This window comes from Podarcis erhardii (genome assembly GCF_964252035.2).
Source record: "Podarcis erhardii genome assembly, chromosome: 7".
NCBI classification, from domain to species: domain Eukaryota; kingdom Metazoa; phylum Chordata; class Lepidosauria; order Squamata; family Lacertidae; genus Podarcis; species Podarcis erhardii.
Genome location: NC_138511.1, coordinates 26,987,431 through 27,006,658, shown reverse-complemented (window position 1 = coordinate 27,006,658; position 19,228 = coordinate 26,987,431). Strand labels below are relative to the sequence as shown.

At 45.6% G+C, this 19,228-nt stretch overlaps 1 protein-coding gene across 1 annotated transcript; it reads right to left on the bottom strand.

The window, feature by feature from the left end:
* Positions 1–421: 421 nt before the first annotated feature.
* On the bottom strand, positions 422–12,419 carry LOC309346952 (chymotrypsin-C-like). Its single transcript, XM_081871349.1, has 8 exons — positions 12,283–12,419; positions 11,508–11,596; positions 10,890–10,987; positions 9,326–9,448; positions 7,564–7,700; positions 6,336–6,481; positions 1,354–1,503; positions 422–514 (listed from the first exon to the last, which is right to left on the bottom strand). The coding sequence occupies exons 1-8, from the start codon at positions 12,320–12,322 to the stop codon at positions 497–499; spliced, it is 801 nt and encodes a 266-aa protein (XP_081727475.1). The 5' UTR covers positions 12,323–12,419; the 3' UTR covers positions 422–496.
* Positions 12,420–19,228: the final 6,809 nt, after the last annotated feature.

Sequence of the window (19,228 nt, the reverse complement as noted above, 5' to 3'; positions counted from 1 at the left end):
ACTGGAGAGGTGGGGAGGGTTGCCTCAGGCCTGGGAGCTGAATGTGACCCACTGGATCTCTGGATCTCAGAACTCTCCCAAGGCCACACCCTGCTTTGTGCCCTCCTTGAGTGCATTTGTCTGTCTGCAGTGTTTCCATGCACTCTGACAATATCTCTCACTTTTCTGGATGCAGGGGAGAGAGTGTTACATACGGAAATTAGCCTGTTGTTCAAAGGTAAAATTCACACCCATTGCTCCACCCACTTATGCCTCTGGCCCTCCCCAGCCTTGGCATGCGGCCCTCCAGAATGATGCCCAGAAAGAAATGCAGTCTTTGGACTCAGAAAAGGCTCCACACTCCAACCAGTGTGAGTGATTCCAAGCATTTCAAGTGAGAGCAGGAAAAAAACACAACGCATTGACACGAGAGCAGTTGTGATGGTTTATTGGTTGCAGTTCTGGTGGTTTATTAAGATTTTCTCATATTGATCCACAAGGTCATAGTGTGGGCTCTTCAGTTCTCATTCAGTTTCTAGAGGAGGAAAAGAGACCAAATATATATATATGTGAATTTGGGCATTAGAATTTAGGTATCAGGATACAATAATAGCCAGGATGGGCCAGATGCAAACAGCTTGCTGAACTCAGTCTTTGTTCCTGGCCGGCCAAATGCCCCTTCTGCATTTTAGTGTGGGGATTTTGGCCCCCAATGAAAATGAGACTTACAGTAAGTCATGACTTAAAATCCCAGTGGGTTCAATGGAACCAAAGCTCAATTACCTTATTTATTTATTTAATAATTTTTTAATACCCTCTTGATTGGTTTGTTGTTGTTTTTAAAAAAATACCCTTAAGCAAAAAGAAAACAATATAATCATCAATAAGAATAACCCCCCCCCCAAAAAAAAGCTATTTAAAACACACAAAGGTTAATTAAAATCAACAATAAACTGAAAACAGATTAAAAGACATGCCAACATTCAAATGGGGTTACTCCCAGTTAAACGTGTCAATTAATCAGTTGGACTGAATCTCCCCCCCCCCAAAAAAAAAAACAAAACAAAACCAGAATATACCAAAAGGTTGAAGATTTGACTGGGGACCATCTACTGTGCCCTAAAGCTGGAATCCCACTCCCAAACTGCTCCCAATGAAATGATAAAATATACTTCTCAGTTAACGCAGATGCTGGATTCCAGCATTTGGACACTGAGAACTCTTTTGAGTTCTGAACAAGAAATTATGCAGAAGCTAGATGTTAAAGTTTCCAAGATTGGCACTCAAGAAAAAGAAAAGTCAGCTGCACAGGTATGAATTAGGCCTTCCATCCAGATCATTGCAGCTTTGCTGGGCAAAAGACAGGAACCTCACCTCCCGAATCCAATCAATGTAAGCAGACACACGGGTGAAAACGGTCGGCTTCTTAGCAGTGTTGCAGCCCAACCCTGATCCAAAGCTCACGATGCCATGAACCTCCCAGTTGCTGCCCCCTTGGCAGTTCAAGGGTCCTCCTGAATCCCCCTGCCAGAAGAAAAACAGGATTCATATACCTCTATTTTTCTATTATGATCCAAGGGCAGGGCAAAATGGAAGTGGAGTCCTGGGTTGACAAAGCTCACTTCTGTGCTTGACAGTGTCCATAGGTTTGTGTGTCTGTTTTATGCAGGTTGAACCTGTGGCTCTCCAGATGCTGCTGGACTACAACCCCCTCCCCCATCATCCCTGAACATTGGCCAAGCTGGCTGGGGATGATGGCAGTTCAACAATATCTGGAGTGTTAGTGTGTGATGGAGGGGCACAGACTCCCCATCCTTGCCTTACAGCAGTTCCCAAACTATTTGAATTTCTGTCTGCAATGCAACTTGTAGGTAGGGTTTTCAGGGTTGGTGTTTGCATCCAATATTCCTCCCATATGTTTCCCCTGTCCTTTGGCCCCATTCCCCCCTGCCACTATCCAAATCCCCTTAAAGAGTCCCACACACCTTGTTTCTCCATCCCTGCACACACACTATACGTTTAAAGCACATTATAAATGCTGGAGAACAGTCAATGAAGGACCCGCATGTGCAGCCCATATCTCCCAAATGTCTAGTGGATAAGAAGACAGTGGGAGGCACCTTTAAATGTGTAGACGTGGAATTACAATCTGAGCCCCCTGTGATGTACAATAAAGTAAGACCAAATCAAGGTGTGAAATCTCAAAGCTCCTGGCACAGCTATCTTAAATTGTCTCCGAACGAATTAGCTTCCCCCCCAACTCCAAAATCTAGCCCCAAATCACCAAGAAGAGAGGATCACTACACTCTCTCCAAGCAGTCATCCTCGAAAAGAGCCAATGGGTGTGTTTTTTTAGACACCAAAGAATTGCTGGACGTGGTGACATAGACCCAGCTCCCCGAAGGGCCCGGGGCCTAAAAGTGCTGTCTTGGAATATCGCGGGTTGGCACGCCAAGAAAAACAACCAACAATTTTTGTGCTACCTTAAGCAATTTGACATCATCTTCTTTCAGGAGACATGGCAGAATGACCCTATATTTCTCAATGGGTATAACTGCCACTACCTGCCTGCCTCTCCATCTCTAAGGGGCGGCAGATCTAGTGGTGGCCTAGCTTGCTTCATTTCCACGGAGCTGGCGCACTCTCTAACAGCCCTACCCAGCTGCAATTCTTTAGCAACAGCCGCTCTACTTAGCTTCAAGAGAACTACTCTTCTGCTGGTCAATGTCTATATTCCCCCAGGCCAAAAAAATCCCGTGGCCAAGGCTACATGGGCTGAGCTAGAGGCGCTTTTAGAGCCTCTCGAATCTACTTACTCGTCTGCCCTGACTATTGTGTGTGGAGACTTTAACGCTCGTATAGGAACAGATGACAATAGTCTATACACTCACTTCAACCTATTTATGGACCCTGAAGAACAGACGGATATTGGTGCGACACGACTGTCCAAAGATAGCAGAAGTAATTTTTCAGGTCTCTGCTTAGTGCAGGCTGCCAGACGGAGGGAACTGCTGATATTAAACGGCAACATAGAGGGGGATCGCCCCGGGGAATATACCCATTTTTCCAAGGCTGGGGGAAGCGTTATAGATTATATTCTAATCTCAAGATTTGCTCACAGCCTTGTAAGGAAGTTTCAAGTGGGCCACAATACTCTGAGTGATCACCTACCTCTAATTTTAGAGCTTGCAGGTCGGCCTTTTGACTATTCTATTGCCGAGCCACAATATATACCTTCTGTAAATTTGGGTATACCTGCTCCCAAAAGACTCAAATGGTCCCCAATACTGAATGAAAATCTAACCCTCCTTCTTCAGTCAGTGGAGTTAAAGCTTATTCGCTCCGCTATTGTGTCAGGCAATTCAGTAGATGCGATTATGGAACGCTTTAAATTACTTTCGGAAAGATTGAAACCCCATTTAACAACAGTGATACAAAGCGCCGCTACAAAGAGGGCAAAGGACGGAGCTAGCTGGTTCGACCTGGAGTGCAGGCAAACAAGGAGACAAATGAGAACAGCCTACCAGAGATATAGGAAATTAGGGACTGCTCCCCTACTTAATGCTTATATTTATCTGAGACGGTCTTACAAACAATTACTAAGGAGAAAGAAACTGGAAGCTGAAAGAGCCGCATGGCACAGTTTGGTTAAGGCATCACACGAGAAAGATACTACTTGCTTTTGGCGAACCATATCTGGTCTACTGGATCAGGAGCGTACTAATTCCATCTGTACAGTGGAACCAATGGAGTGGTTGCGCCATTTTCAATCTCTGTTCTATGACCAGGAAGCCCAACATTACAAACTATGCATTCAATTGGAGGACCTACCTCATTGGCCACCAGTAACTGTAAAGGAAGTTGAGAACTTAATCGCACAATTAAAGAACAACAAGGCCCCAGGGAATGATTACATCCCTGCCGAACTTCTGAAGTCCAACATTGGCTGGTGGGCCCCCCTGCTGGCGTCTTTATTCTCTTGGATCGACTCAACGGGTTTACTCCCAGATGGTTGGACTGAGGCAATAGTTATTCCAATCTATAAAAAAGGACCTATGCCAGACCCGGCGAGCTATAGACCAATCAGCCTTCTGCCTATACCCAGCAAACTATATGCCAAACATCTTTATATTAAGCTAACTAGCTGGCTGGAAACTGAAGCTATTCTAGCGGAAGAGCAAGCGGGTTTCAGACAAGGCAGATCCACCATAGACCATTGCTTCACCCTAGCCTATTTAATTGACAAATATGCCAAAAAAACCCGTGGGGTGCTATATGCAGCCTTTATCGATCTAAAGGCTGCTTTCGATTCAATTCCACGTGCAAGACTCTGGGATAAATTGAGCACATCAAGTATAGACAAAAGACTATTATTTCTGATCAGCTGTTTATATAAAGACACGGTGCTGCATGTAAGAACTTCGTTAAATGGCCATCTTATAGGACCAGTTCCTGTCAGCAAGGGGGTCAAGCAAGGTTGCATCCTGGCCCCAGTTCTATTCAACTTTTACATCAATGATATGGTTAACTGTTTGTCATCTCCGGACTTCCACGCCCCCAAACTGGCTGACAAATCAATATCAGTACTTTTGTATGCTGATGATGCGATACTCCTATCTCGAACAAGAATAGGCTTAAATAGGCTCATAGGTGAACTTTCAGCATACTGCAGGAGAGAGCAACTGGCAATAAACTATCAGAAAACCAAAATTATGGTTTTTGCAAGGAAACACAGACAGTACAGCTGGAGGATGGATAACCAGACAATTGAACAGGTTAAAGCCTTCAAATATCTGGGCATCGTTTTCCAGTCGACTGGGTCCTGGGATGTCCATCAAAAATGTGCCAAAGAAAAAGCAGCTCAAAGTATTAAGATGCTGTCCCGCTTCTTTTACACGAAGGGGGGCAGATACATCCCAGCAGCCCTTGAAGTTTTTCAAGCAAAACCTCTGGCGCAGTTACTGTATGGGGCACAAATCTGGACGGGGAACCACTGCTCCAGTCTTGAAACTGTTCAGTCTAAATTCCTAAGGCAGATATTCGGCGTCCCCACCTGTGTTCCAAACGCAGCATTACGACTCGAGGCCTGCCTTCCATCCGTAGAAACTCAGACCTGGCAAAGAACATTCAACTATTGGCTTCGTCTTAATCTAAATCCACCTGGTCTACTGCCTCTAGTAATGCAAGACCCTCACAAAAGCAAGTGGTTCAAAACTGTGCATCAAAAACTCCTTACATGCGGTTTGCATTCACAGTCCCTACTATCAATGGGCCTCATTAAAGCAAAGAGTCTAATAGGCCAGCGCCTGAAAGACATTGAACGGCAAAACAACCTGACTATCTTAAAGAAACTGTGCCCATGGTATACCTACTCTCCCCCTTCTCATTTTGACTCCCCAGCTTCATATCTGTTTAAATTAACCATCCCAAAATACAGACGTGCCTTTACATTGGCTAGATGGGATGTTCTTCCTTCTGCCGTACTCGAAGGTCGTTATCAAAAGACTCCATTTGAAAAACGTCTCTGCCCATGTGGAGATGGTAACACGGAAACAGTGTCCCACGTCCTCCTATCCTGCCCCATTTACAAAGACCTAAGGAATGAGATTATTACTCCACTCATTCTCTCCAACCCCGGCCGCTCACCAGACATTACACTGTATTTTCTCTTATCTGATACGGATAGTCAGATAACAGAGAAGGTCGCGAGGTACATCGAGAGAGCTGTGAAATTGAGGGCCACCATCTGAGTGACAGACTTGTTCATCTGACGGACCTCCTTTTGCCTGCTCTTTTCTTCTTTTTATTCTTATTTTTATTTTTAATTCTTGTATAGCTGTGGCCTGTTGGCTTTGCTAATAAAGTTTTGATCTGATCTGGAGAACAGCAAATTAATTTCCTTCTCCTGCACTTCTAGCTAATGCATGTTTTACTTTAACCACCAGAGGAAACTGGTTGTGTAGCATTCTAGCCAGCACTAGCTTGTAGCTTCTATGCCTAAGTTAACTCCACCCCTAAAAGCTGAGCCATTTTGTTTGTTGCTCTCGCCATACAATATCTCTTATTTTCTCTGTCTCGTCTTCACACATTCCACGAACAGTTCCTGCATGAATAAAGCCTTTGAACTCCAGAAATGGTAAGTGATTATTCCAATCTAATTCACCCAAGCTGCAAAGGTCTGCTAACACAACTTCCTAAGTGGCTTGGCACAAGTGACTGAGTCAGGATTCAAGCAAGGACCGCTCTCTGTTTTCATGGAGAAAAATGTGCAAACTAAGTGAAACCACAAGCAACGTTCTTCAGAGTGAGAAAGCAGGGAAGCCTCTATGAGGAAGGAAGGGTTTGGGGAGACTTACGTTGCAACCTGAAACAACACCATCACCTCCTGCGCACACCATTGTGGTCTTGACCATGGAGCCCCACCAGTCCCATTTGGTGCAAGTCTGATGATCTACCACAGGAAGCAAGGCCTGCTGAAGGTTGTCAGAGATGGGGCCATTGGCTGCAGAGTGGAACAGACAGGAGAGTGGTAAGGAGTCTTTCCCAAAGAGTCAAAACCACATTTACACACAACCTGCTTGACCCTGTATACCACTTTGATCTGCCATCTGCCCTTTCCCAGGCTACCTGAATTTATGAAATCAAAAGCTGGCAACTCTGCATGAATAGTGGGGAATCTTCTTTTGGGCAGAGGGTCGCATTACTCCTTGGGGTGCTATTGGGGACCAGATTTCAAAATTGGGTGGGACTAGTGCCCCCCCCATGTGCTGGACCAGAAAGCCCAAAATCATGCACCCTTAACACACAGACACACAGTCAACAGAGAGATGCTTAAGAGTAGGGATGATGAGGAACTTGGCTTGGTTTGAATTTTAATGCAAACTTATCTAATTTGCATTTTCTGAATCAATAGGCAGACTGAAACACAGCTACTCTTGAGTATTCCCACTTAATTGAAAGTTGTATTATAGTTCTCCAAACAAGCGGTGTGCAAAAAAAGTGTACCTTAGGAGAAAGTTTGTATAAAATGCATAGATTAGTAAAAACAACACAGACATATGTATTCTGTTGGGGGAAATTGTTTTGTGAAAGAAATAAATGTGTATGTAAGGGGAAATTGCATCCAAGAATGTGTGTCTTAAGAGAAATTCACTCTAAAATGCTGATTGTTTTCCATAGGTATTTAAAAAAAAAAGAAAGAAAGAAATTTGCAAACTGATACGGAAATGTGGAACACTGAATTTAAGACTGTAAAAATGAGAAACTGAGAGAAACTCAAATTGACAGATTCATCCCATCTTCTTCAAGGCAGGCACACAACACAGACATTGAGCTGCGAAAAGTGAGCCTCCTTCTTCGTGTACATAGAAGAATCTTTTGAGACGTTCTGGGGGAGCTTTGGTACCTTGTATCCAACTGAAGTTGTACTCAGAGTAGACCCAATGAAGTGAATGAACATAAGTTAGTAGTGTTCATGAACTTCAATAGGTCCACTCTCAGTAGGACTGGCAGTGGATGCAGTCTTTGGTCGTTGTCCAGCTGTTTCCAGAATGCTCACGCCCAGGACAGGGACACCCAACTTACTCCAGAGTCGTCCCCATCCAGTGATGTAGCAGGGGTAATCCTGGGCTAGCACGGCGTCTGCGGCAGGGAGGCAAGAGGCCTGGATCGTGTCACTGAACTGCACATGCTCGGCCAGTTTGAGGAGGGCAATGTCGTTGCTGAAAAGCGACGTCAAGAGGGGACAGAGGTTTATGTTTTGGTTTTCGAAAGCAGCTTTTCACCCAGATGGGTCAAACTTAATATTCTCCAGCCTTCCCCAACCTCATGCCCTCCAGATGTTTGGACTATGGTTACCAGATTTTTTTCAATGAATCCGGGGACCCTTCCCCCCCTTTTTTTTGAAGCTGAGTAGCAACAGGGAGTCAGTAGTGGGGATGGTGAGGCATCCTGGGCCCAAGCACACATGCATATTGTATAAAGGTGCAAAGCCCTTCTTTTGCACCCTATGAAACATAAATGCACAGAGTTTCAAAAAACTGGGCAACGGCCGCCCGCCCGCGACTCCCAAGCCTCCCCCAATCAGTCAAAACAAAGGGAAGGGGGCAGGAGATCGCACAAGACACATCATATGGGGACTTCTGGCGAGGAAAAATGGCGGGCGCCATGGCAGCGAGTAGCAAGCAGCTCCTGAAGCCAGCCAGAGCCAACTGCACTACCAGGCTGGCTCCGGGCTGCTGAGGCTGCCACTGCTACGTTTCCCAGGGACAGATTTGCAAATCTGGGGACATTCTGGGGATGGAACTTGTTCCTGGACAGATTTACAAATCCGGGGACTGTCCCCAGGAACCGGGGACATCTGGTAACCCTAGTTTGGACTGCAACTGCCACCAACCCAAGAGGGTGAAATCTGTTATTCCCCTGGCAGCTTGCTGAATGATGGATGGGGGAGAACGAGAGATTGAGAGACAGAAGAAGAGAGAGAGAAGGGGGTGTCAGGAAAAAGGACAGGGAAGGGTGGCAAAAAGAGAGAGAAAAGGGGTGGAAGAAAGAGAGAAATGACTGATGCCACCTGGCATGAGCGTATACACCCCTGCAGCAGAATACCCCCAGGAAATGCAACTCTTGTCAGGAAAAAAGGCATGCCATTTCTGCAACAGTGTCTGCATTTGTTAAATCCACTTTTCAAGTTCTCTAAGCCAGCAGCCTGTCAGCATGCAGAGGGTTGCAAGGCCAGCTGGCTAGCCCCAGCTGGGTCATCTCCTTCCAGCCGTCCCACTGTGAAGACCCATCAGCCTCTGCTGCAAAATAAACCAGTGACCCAGGCTTCAAAGCCAGGGCACACTATATCAGCCAAGCGAACTCTGCACACAGAATAGGCGTGAGGCTTGTGGAAGCATACTACAACTACGGATTTAATAATCATAAACCAGGACAAAGAAACATGTCATCTCTCTCTTTGTCTTCACAGAGAGACAGAGAAAAGGAAAAGCTATACACATAATGGAAGTTCCCAGCAAGCTGTGCTGGAATGTAAACAGACATGCGACACGCAACAGTTCCATGTCTGCTCCTTAAGGTGGAATGGAATATTCCCAACACAGCCATCATCATATGTCTTAAGGCAGTGCTGATAATTTGCCTGTCAGCATTGGCAAACCAATTTAACAGGTCATCCCGTAAGCAGACACACACCCCAAACAACAACAGCAACACACTCAAGTTCCTGTGTGATTTCCCTGATGTGATTTCCCACTAGCAAAGCCAGATACCGGCAGAAATTATTTTGGCAGGATCAGGACTTGGGCAGCCCTCGCCTGACTCTCTGGATCCCACGTCAACTTACATGACCAAGAAGGAGTTCCACTTCTCGTGGACGATCAACTTTTCCACAGCAACAGCCACAGAGCCGGCCTCCTCTACTTCCAGGTTTTGTTTGCCCAAAAGGACGCGGTAAGTCCGACTGGAGCTACAGACATATGGAACAGGCAGTGGCATTGGGTGTGTGAATATCAAATGAAATGCAGATCCCTTGATATCTTCCCAGTAGCTTCCTTCCTTCATACACTGAGTATTTTGTCTTCCTAGAAATGAACAGGGTCTTTTGGCAGGGTGTGTGTGTGTGTGTGTGTGTGTGTGTGTGTGTGTGTGTGTTATTACTGGGCCAAGTTCAAGGTGTTAGCAGTTTAGGATAGCTTACCTGCAAAATGCCCGTACCCATCTGACCACTTTGATCCACGGAACTGGCACGGTTACAAGCACCACATAATATCTGTTCCACCTGATCAATCTTTTAGTGTGGCAGCACCTACACTGTGGAACTCCCTGCCTATTGACACTCCTCGTGTTCCTTTGCTGTACTCTTCCGAGCACCTGATTAAAACATTTTTACTGAGACAAGCCTATCCAGCTATGAAGAATGTTGGTGTGTGTTTTAATCTGTTTTTAGTTTATCACCAATTAAAATGTTATGAATGTCTTAAATCGTTGTTTTTAATCAAAATTTTATTGTCCCCCCCCCCCCTTTTTAAACTGCTTTGAAGGTTGTTGGGGATTTTTTTTTTACAATCATGGAGTGCATAAATTTTGATGAAATAAATAAAACCAACATTTTATTGAAAGACATTTGATTGTGTGTATAAAGAAATAAAACCTATCACACACACCCTTTTGCACCCATGACCCTGTGATTAAGAGCCCCATGTTTGACTGAGTGAGCTATCCCAGATCTCCTACCCTATATTTGCAAAATTCTCATGAATGAACCACTTTTGGTTCTATGGGACATGTCAAACGAAACAATCTTGGTTTGAGAGTGCAGCATGATTTTGTTGGTACTTTTTTCAACTTATAGGCACCTTCCATCCAGAAAAATCCCGTGGGCATTTCTGAACAAGTTGTGAACAAGTTCTGAAATTATGTCACAAAAAAGTGACCTCCTGCAGTTGGCTTGCCCATTTTGCAATGTGTTTAATTAAAAAAATTAAGTCTAAAAGGGTTCAGTGAAACACACCAATGTGAAACAAGGAAATCTGAATGGTAGCGTGGGTACAGCTGCCATATGTCCGTGTTTTCTCGGACACATCCGGGAATCAGGCTGCAAAAAGTCGTTCAGGTGGGTTTTTGCTGAATCGGCAAAATGTCTGGGAAAACTTGTACATGTGGCAAGTAGGGCGGGGTTTTTTTTTAATGCTTTTATAATCCCCCCAAAGTCCAAAAACTTAAATGGGGGGGGGGGGAGATCCCCCCCCATGCTCAACAACTTTGTCCAGATTTTCACTTTTGGGAATATGGCAACCCTAAGTGTGGGTGTTCCAGTATTACTAGGCGACCGCTCCATTGCAGCCTCAGGACCATTGCAGCCTGATGGGTTTCTGCAGCATCCTTGCTGTTGGTGGGGTGCTGCTTACCTGATGCAATGAGCAGCTGTCAAGACCCAGTTGGACTCAATCAGGGTTCCTCCACATGTGTGAGCCCAGACACCATTCTTGTCATACTGGAGGGAGACCTGAAAAGCAAACCCCGCAAGGCAGATGGCTGTTAGCTGTACAAGAACAAATATTTTGATGTGTCGACCCGCTATCTTCACCACAATATTGGCCTCACACCTTGACATTTCTTATATATCAATTCACTGCATTTATATCCCCAGCAATTCAAGGCAGTATGCCTGGTTCTGCAGCCTTCCCCATTTCATCTACACACCAACCCTGCAAGGTAGGTTGGGCTGAGAGGTAGTGACTGTCTCTCCTCCAAAGCTGGAGATGGGAGGCAGCGGCAACAGCCGACAAACCATTTCTCCCCTTCAGCATTTAGATCCAGCCCACCGTGCTGGATGATCCACTCTGCTAACAGCTCATTATAATCTTCCTGTCCATGGCTGGGCCTGGAAACTTCAGGACCTGCAGCCGCTTCTACCACTTCTGGTGGCGAGATGTTCCGCAGGACGACACTGGGCCATTTCTCCCCTGCTAAAAAGCAAATGTGACGCTTGCACCACACGTGGGGAAAAAACATTGCGGATTTACCTGCCAGGGCCAGCTATGGGGTCTGGCGTCCTCACCTCCGACAACACGGGAAATGTTGGGTGGATAAGCAGATTTGCCACAGCCGTGGGCTGGAAGAAGACAGCAGGTGTGGGGGTGATGAAAGAGAAAATTAGGGAGAGGGAGGAGAGAGACAGAGACTGAGATGAGCATCTTGGGTACCACAAGAGAGCCAGAGCTGGACACACTGGTTTTGTCCATTATTGGTTTAATGAATCTGTTCATGGCTTTTTGGCGGAAGCATCCTTTTAAAAAAAGCTACCAGAGGCTATTTATTTCATTTATTTCTTAATTTATATATTGCTTGATTGTAAACAACAACAACCTCAAAGGAGCTTACAAAAAGAATAAAAATGAAACTATCATTTAAAAAGCAGAACCTTTTTAAACCCTCAAAAAGCATAATTAAAATCAATGATAAGCTAAAGACCAGATTAAGCAGGTGTCAACGGTCTACATGTCTCCATAGGTTTGCCTAAGCAAAACATTTTCAGCAAGCGCCGAAAAGAGTAGTGAAAGCGACTCCCTGATATCAATAGGCAGGGAATTCCAAAGTTATGTTCATTTTGTGCAAATTTGTATGCTCTTGAACCACGACGAAGCTCATCTTGGAGAGAGAGGCTACTTCACCAGAGACAAGAAACTGAATTCATTGCATTTCCAAAGAACTATTTTGGGCTGGGCTGAGACTTGTTATCAATGAAAAGATGAATTGCATGCCAAACAGCCCCAACTTAACTGCACCAAAGACACTTACCGTAGCCCAGGATCAAAGTGATGAAGACCAACTTGAACATGGTGACCGAGTGATGGTGATCCAGGGGTGAAGTCAGTGTATTTATAATGGGAACCAGCCTTGACCTAAACCAGGCTTAAATAACAGGCTATATCTGACCTTGCTAAGTTATCGCTTTGCAAATAGAAAGAACAAAGGGACAGCTTGCTCAAAGGCCCTGACTGGATCCCACACTCTGGTTGCTGAAACATCTCACAGCAGGGGTGTTGTTCAAGTCCTTTGCACAGGCCTGAGACCTCCCCCTTTTATTTTAAGCTTAAATTTTCTTTTAAGCAGCAACAAAAATTGCTTCTAGGGTGGCTTTAGTTCTGGAAACGAGCCTGATTTTTCATCTACGTATCTAAATCAGAGGTAGGGAAGCTTTTTGAAGCCTGAGGGCCACATTAGTTTCTGGGTCATCTTCCAGGGTCCACATTCCAGAGGGAAAAGTAGGTGGGGCAATAAATATAGATGCAACCTCTTTGCAAAAGGCTACTTTCTACACACACGAAGCCGCCTTGTGGAGAAGAGTCTCAGAGCACCACTCTATTTGAAGGGCTGTCAAAGAAGTACTGTAAGACAGGAGCGCGAGAGGAGCCTTGAAGTTACCCATCAATAGTGAGCAACACCTGAACAGCAGGCACCCAGCTCACCTGGTCTTCCCCACCACAGTGGGACACACTGCATTTCCATTTGAATGGCAGTAATTTTAAATCTGCACCTGCACATCTAAATCAGGACATGCATATTTTATACAAAAATGTGTCCTCTTTCTCTTTGCTCGTTGGTGATGCATTCCATTTCTGCTTAAGTTATTATTTCTAAATGTGCATCTAAAGGTAAAGGTAAAGGGACCCCTGACCATTGGGTCCAGTCGTGACCAACTCTGGGGTTGCGGCCCTCATTTCGCTTTATTGGCCGAGGGAGCCGGCGTACAGCTTCCGGGTCATGTGGCCAGCATGACTAAGCCGTTTCTGGCGAACCAGAGCAGCGCACGGAAACGCCGTTTACCTTCCCACTGAAGTGGTACCTATTTATCTACTTGTACTTTGACGTGCTTTCGAACTGCTAGGTTGGCAGGTGCAACAGGAGCTCACCCCGTCGCAGGGATTCGAACCGCCAACCTTCTGATCGGCAAGCCCTAGGCTCTGTGGTTTAGCCCACAGCGCCACCTGCGTGCATCTACATGCATATAAATTAGCATGTGAAAATGTGCTTGCAGATCTCTGATTTCCTCTATTTTGGCACAGCGTCAGTGGGTTCCTCTACCTTGAGTGATTTAGCGTATCCTTCTGGAGGTGTTTGAGTCAAAGTGCTGGGGTTGTACTTAACATGGTGGTGGGATGTATCTTGTTTTGACTTTGTGGGAGATCTGGGATACATGGCATTACCATGAGCATCACACAGAGCACCCCATATCTCCCACAGAGTCAAAAACCAGAACCAGCTGTACCTGCCTTGGGTAAGCTGAGAATCACTCTGGTGAGCTCCAAATGTTTCGGACAACTAACTCCCGTCAGCCCCCTGGAGCACGGCCCTTTGAAGCTGGGGCTGATGGGAGATGTAGTCCAAAACTTCCAGAAGGCACCAAGTTGCAAAAGCTGCACCAGACACCCTGTCCTTTCTCTCTCCCTGTGGAAACCAGGAATGATATTGCGCTGATCAAACTCTCCAAGCACGTCACCCTGAGCGACAAGATCCAGTTGGTGTGTCTTCCAAAGGCCAACAGCATCTTAGCCTCCAACTCTCCCTGCTATGCTACAGGATGGGGGAGGCTGCAAAGTAAGCAATGTTATGATTCCCCCCCCCCACACACTGTTTGATGCACCAGATCCATCCTTTTGGGTTGCTACACAAACACAATTCCCTTTTGGCCCACAGCCAATGGCTTATTCAGCTCCAGTTGAAAAGCAGATAGATTTGGCCAGGAAATAAATTTCCCCACCACGAAGTTTAAAATTATTGAGCTATGGAGGGGCAGGACACTAGCGCAAGGGGCGGGCAAACACTCCCACATCACAAGGGCCACTTTCCATTGTAGGAAAACTTCTGGCCAATAGTAGGTGCAGTCAGAGGCAAATGTGGATGGAGCCATAGATGTACAGTGGTACCTCGGGTTACAGACGCTTCAGGTTACAGACGCATCAGTTTACAGACTCCGCTAACCCAGAAATAGTACCTCGGGTTAAGAACTTTGCTTCAGGATGAGAACAGAAACCGCGCAGCAATGGCACGACAGGCCCCATTAGCTAAAGTGGTGCTTCAGGTTAAGAACAGTTTCAGGTTAAGAACAGACCTCCAAAACAAATTAAGTTCTTAACCCAAGGTACCACTGTATCTCCTTTGCTAAAGTCAGAGGTTTACACCCGGACACCCCTTTATGGCCAGGCATGCAAGAGGCATGATTACAGTTCAAAGATAAAGTGATACTTCTGGTTACGTACTTAATTCGTTCTGGAGGTCTGTTCTTAACCTGAAACTGTTCTTAACCTGAAGCCCCACTTTGGATAATGGGGCCTCCTGCTGCTGCTGTGCCACCGCCATGCGATTTCTGTTCTCATCCTGAAGCAAAGTTCTTAACCCGAGGTACTATTTCAGGGTTAGCAGAGTATGTAACCTGAAACGTATGTAACCTGAAGCGTATGTAACCCAAGGTACCACTGTATAGCCCAGCCTGCCGAAAGCACTTGAGGAAGTCATGGATTGGACAGGGCCTTCAGGAATCAGCATGTGGAGAGCAGGCTGAGCAGACACACAGCTATGGTTTGGGGAGAATCCCAAGAGCCTTCTGACCTGCCCCCTAGATCCCCCACCCCAAGATCGGTTCCAAGAACATCCTCCTTTGCCATCAGCAGCCCCTTGTGTTTGGTCTCTTTCAGCTGACGGTGCGTCCCCGGATATCCTGCAGCAGGGGCGCCTGCTCGTGGTGGATTACGCCACCTGCTCCAAGTCCAGCTGGTGGGGCAGCTCGGTGAAAAGCAGCATGGTCTGCGCGGGGGGCGACGGCGTGATCTCCAGCTGCAAGGTGAGCGCCTGGCACGCAGGTGCGTGCCCGGTCCCTCAGCCAGAAGAAGCGCCGCATCTTGCAATCCAACTCACCGGGTTTGCAAGGCGCAATTTTATCTTGGTGTTCGTTGCCACAAGGTTGAGTCTTCAGAGGCGGCGTACTTCTGAATACTAGATGCTCGGCGGGTGCTTGAGGAAGAAGGGGGGTGGTTGCATCTAACCCCCCCCCTCAATTATCCAGTATAGGAAGCAGAAGCAGGATACTGGGGTAGAGGACTTAGAGCCGTGCGTGGGCTTCCCTTTCAAAGCATTGCATAAAGGGCGCAGATCTGGGGACACAGCCCTGGGCTAGCCAGGATTTATGTTAAGAGGACACCTACTCGTCATCACCCTCTGTCTGGCTCTGTCAGATTCGGAATGAAATTTAAAAGTTGTTTTATTTATTTCTTTAAAAAAAAAAAATATTCATTTTTGCCATTAAACAAATATCATCACAAATAAATCACAATCATATAAACATAGGATTCTCTGAATCCCTGGACTTCCCTCCAACCTTCCATGGTTTCCATCATTATTCTTTTCCAACTGCATCTTATAATGTTCTCCATCTTTTCTTAATACTTAATTCTCACCATAGCTCTAGCTGCATTGCAAGTGGTTTTTTTTTTTTAGAATCCTGCCAATGTTTTTAATTGTTTACAGTGTTCTTTTAAGTAACTTAAAATCCCCCCCCCCATTTTTTATTAAATTTGTTATCTTCTTGGTATCTTCTTAATTTTGACCCCAAGTGCTCCGAAAAAGCCTTCAAAATCTTTCTACAATTTTTACTTTAGTATTTTTATTTATTTACTTGATTTATGGAGGGCAGCTGCCCTCCCCCCACCTCCCTGACTATGCCCATGGGCAATGCCCCATTCTTCTTCCTCAGATGGGGTGCCCTCTGGAGTAAGTTTTTAATGTTTTTGCGTTTTTAATATTCTGTTGGGAGCTGCCCAGAATCACTGGGGAAACCCAGCCAGATGGGCGTGGTATAAATACAGTAAGTTGTTGTTTTTGTTGTTGTATCAGGGGCTCATGCCCCAACCCTGGGAGATATAAGCTTCTTCTTCTTTTTTGTAAATAGTTTTTATTAAGTATTACAATTTTATATTCGTCACAATCACATTATCTCAAAAAGAAAAGAAAAAATATAATTCCCCAGTTCCCTCACTCCTCCCCTCATGACTTCCCCTCAACTTCCTCTTCTGGTTGTTTACATATTCTCCTGCTTGCTATGTTATACCTTAATATTACATTCTTGAATTGAATATTGTTCTATTCTTGTCATTTAATTATTTTCAAATTGCTTCAAATGCTTTTTTATTTTTGAATTATTATGTCTTAATCTCTGTGTTTGTTTTCTTGATTGTGTTTACTCAAATCCTGCTAGTGAGTCCACTTCTTTACAATATTTCTGTAAGTATGACATAAATGATTCTGGGAGATATAAGCTTCAAGCATGCAGCAGCAAGGGCCGCGTTGTTCAAGCAAGCTAAGATTAAGCAGGGGAATTCAGGCTAGGCCCAAAACGTGATCCAGCGGCAGCTGAGCATGGCTTGGCCCAAATTGCCTGGTAGGGCAGGGTATCCCCACTTCTGTCCAAGAGCCTATGAATCAGGCTGGCTGCCACAAGGATGACCGGGCCTTAGCTGCTCTGAAACAATCAACTTTGACTCCCCAGTCGTCTCCAAGGAGAAAACTCAGAGCATCCTTCCAAAAAAAGAAGCTCCATCATATTCTGTTTGGTTGTTTCCAGGGGGACTCGGGTGGCCCCCTCAACTGCAAGCCCTCCAGCGGAAAGTGGGAGGTTCACGGTATAGGCAGCTTCGTCTCCTCCAGCGGGTGCAACACCTACCGCAAACCCACCGTTTTCACACGCGTCTCCGCTTTCAACGACTGGATCGCTCAGGTGAGCTCTGCACTTTGAGCCAGCTTGACAAACCTTCCTGCTTAACAGGGGACACATCGCAGAGCCAGTGTGGCGCAGTGATTAGGGCATCTGCCTAGGAACCGGGAGAGAGACCAGGGTTCAAATCCCCACTCAGCCATGCAGCTCGCTGGTTCAGTCGCTGCCTCTCGGCCTAACCTACCTAAGAGGATTGTTGTTAGGATGAAATGGGGGGTAGGGTGGAACTATCCAGGCCACCCTGAGCTCCTTGGAAGAAAGGTGGGCTAGAGAGGTAATAAATTAGTTGTAAATAATGATCATCGTCATCCTGGTTTGGGTTTCTGGATTTGTATGTGTGTTGAGCTTGCGGTAGCTTTTTGCTCCCTGTGTTCCTTTGGGTGAGAGAGCTGTCCCTTCATTACCAAGAGGCATCCTCACATTAAACAAATAATAATAATAATAATAATAATAATAATTTTCCTTTGCATTTTCTGTAGATGATGGCGAAATATTAACACAAGGAGTGTCGGAGTGCAGTGAGAACCTGCAACAAGTTCCATAACAACAAAACCAGCTGTGTAATAAACTTACATCTATCTATCTGTCTGTCTGTCTGTCTGTCTGTCTGTCTACCTACCTACCTACCTACCTACCTACCTATCATCTATCTATCTAAAGTTTTTATTATAAGTGCACATGTGGGTCAAGTTTTTGGCACTTTCAGGGCTTGTTTCTGTCCAGAGCTCTTCCCTTTTGCACCCGTCTCCTTGCTGATCTATGGTCATTCCACCCTCAATTGTCCCTGGAAAAGACCCTGATGTTGGGAAAGATGGAAGGCACAAGGAGAAGGGGACGACAGAGAACGAGATGGCTGGATAGTGTTCTCGAAGCTACCAGCATGAGTTGACCAAACTGCAGGAGGCAGTGGAAGACAGGAGTGCCTGGCGTGCTCTGGTCCATGGGGTCACGAAGAGTCGGACACGACTAAACGACTAAACAACAACAACAACAAACCCTCAATTGTGAGGCCAGCTGCCCATTGCCCACATCCAGAGGCGGCATGGAGAAGGTTCTGTAGCCAGAATGTGCATTGAAGCAAGAGCTCAGCTCTTGTTGCATGTTAAGGGACCAATTTTGGAAAATTGGTAGCAGCCGCTGAGAACCAAACAGGTGCCCTCAAACAAAGAAACCCTTCAAGGACACCCACGTCTCAGCCCTATCAGGGAACCAGTGTAGAACCAGCTGGCGGTTCCCAGTGCCCCCAGCATTGCTAAATATCAAACCGGAGAGCAGCAAGGTGGCAGGGGAGAACATCGGGGAAGCCCTTGATGGCCAAATAAATAAAAAATAAATTAGCCTCGCCAGCCTGCGGCCTTCCAGATGTTTTGGGATGTCAACTGCAACCAGCTGGTAGATAGGATAGTCAAAAACCGCTGTAAGACACCAGGTTGGCAAAAGCTGAAATTAAGGATTAAAGGAGGTGTCATTATTTGTTCCACTTTCATGTTGGCCACGTTCAGGATTGTCAATACAATCTTGTTCTAGCAGAGGGTTTTAAGGGCTTGGCTAATTTGATTGGGTTATATTTTATTTTATTGGGTTATAGCCAGAGCTTTTTTTCTGGGGGGATGCTTTTTTTCTGGGGGGAGTCAAAATGAGAGTACCCCTAAACATTTTTATTTTTTAAGGAAAAAAGCACTGGTTATAGCCAATTCTAGAGTTACTCAGAGTAGACCCACCGAAGTTAAGCGACGTAACTTTTTTGGACTGAGTTTTACTGTATTATCAATAATTATTTTATATGTACCATTTACCTTTTTCCCGATTAAGCGGTCTATAAATCTTTCCGGTAAAAACAAAACAGGTGCAGGTTCTTTTTCGTAAAGCTCCTCACATTACCTGAGCGTTCGCGGTCTTAAATCCTAGCTTCTTCAATGGTACACTTTCAGATGTGCTTCACGGCAAACTCAGCCACAAGAACTTGAGCAGCTGGCA

Bases quoted from the DNA above. Each gene is read 5' to 3' on its own strand.
- LOC309346952 (XM_081871349.1), bottom strand. From the start codon at position 12,322: ATGTTCAAGTTGGTCTTCATCACTTTGATCCTGGGCTACG. The intron at 11,597-12,282 runs GTAAGTGTCTTT...GTCTTCTTCCAG, and splicing joins CACTTTGATCCTGGGCTACG to CCCACGGCTGTGGCAAATCT. The intron at 1,504-6,335 runs GTAAGTCTCCCC...TTCTTCTGGCAG, and splicing joins GTGTTGTTTCAGGTTGCAAC to GGGGATTCAGGAGGACCCTT.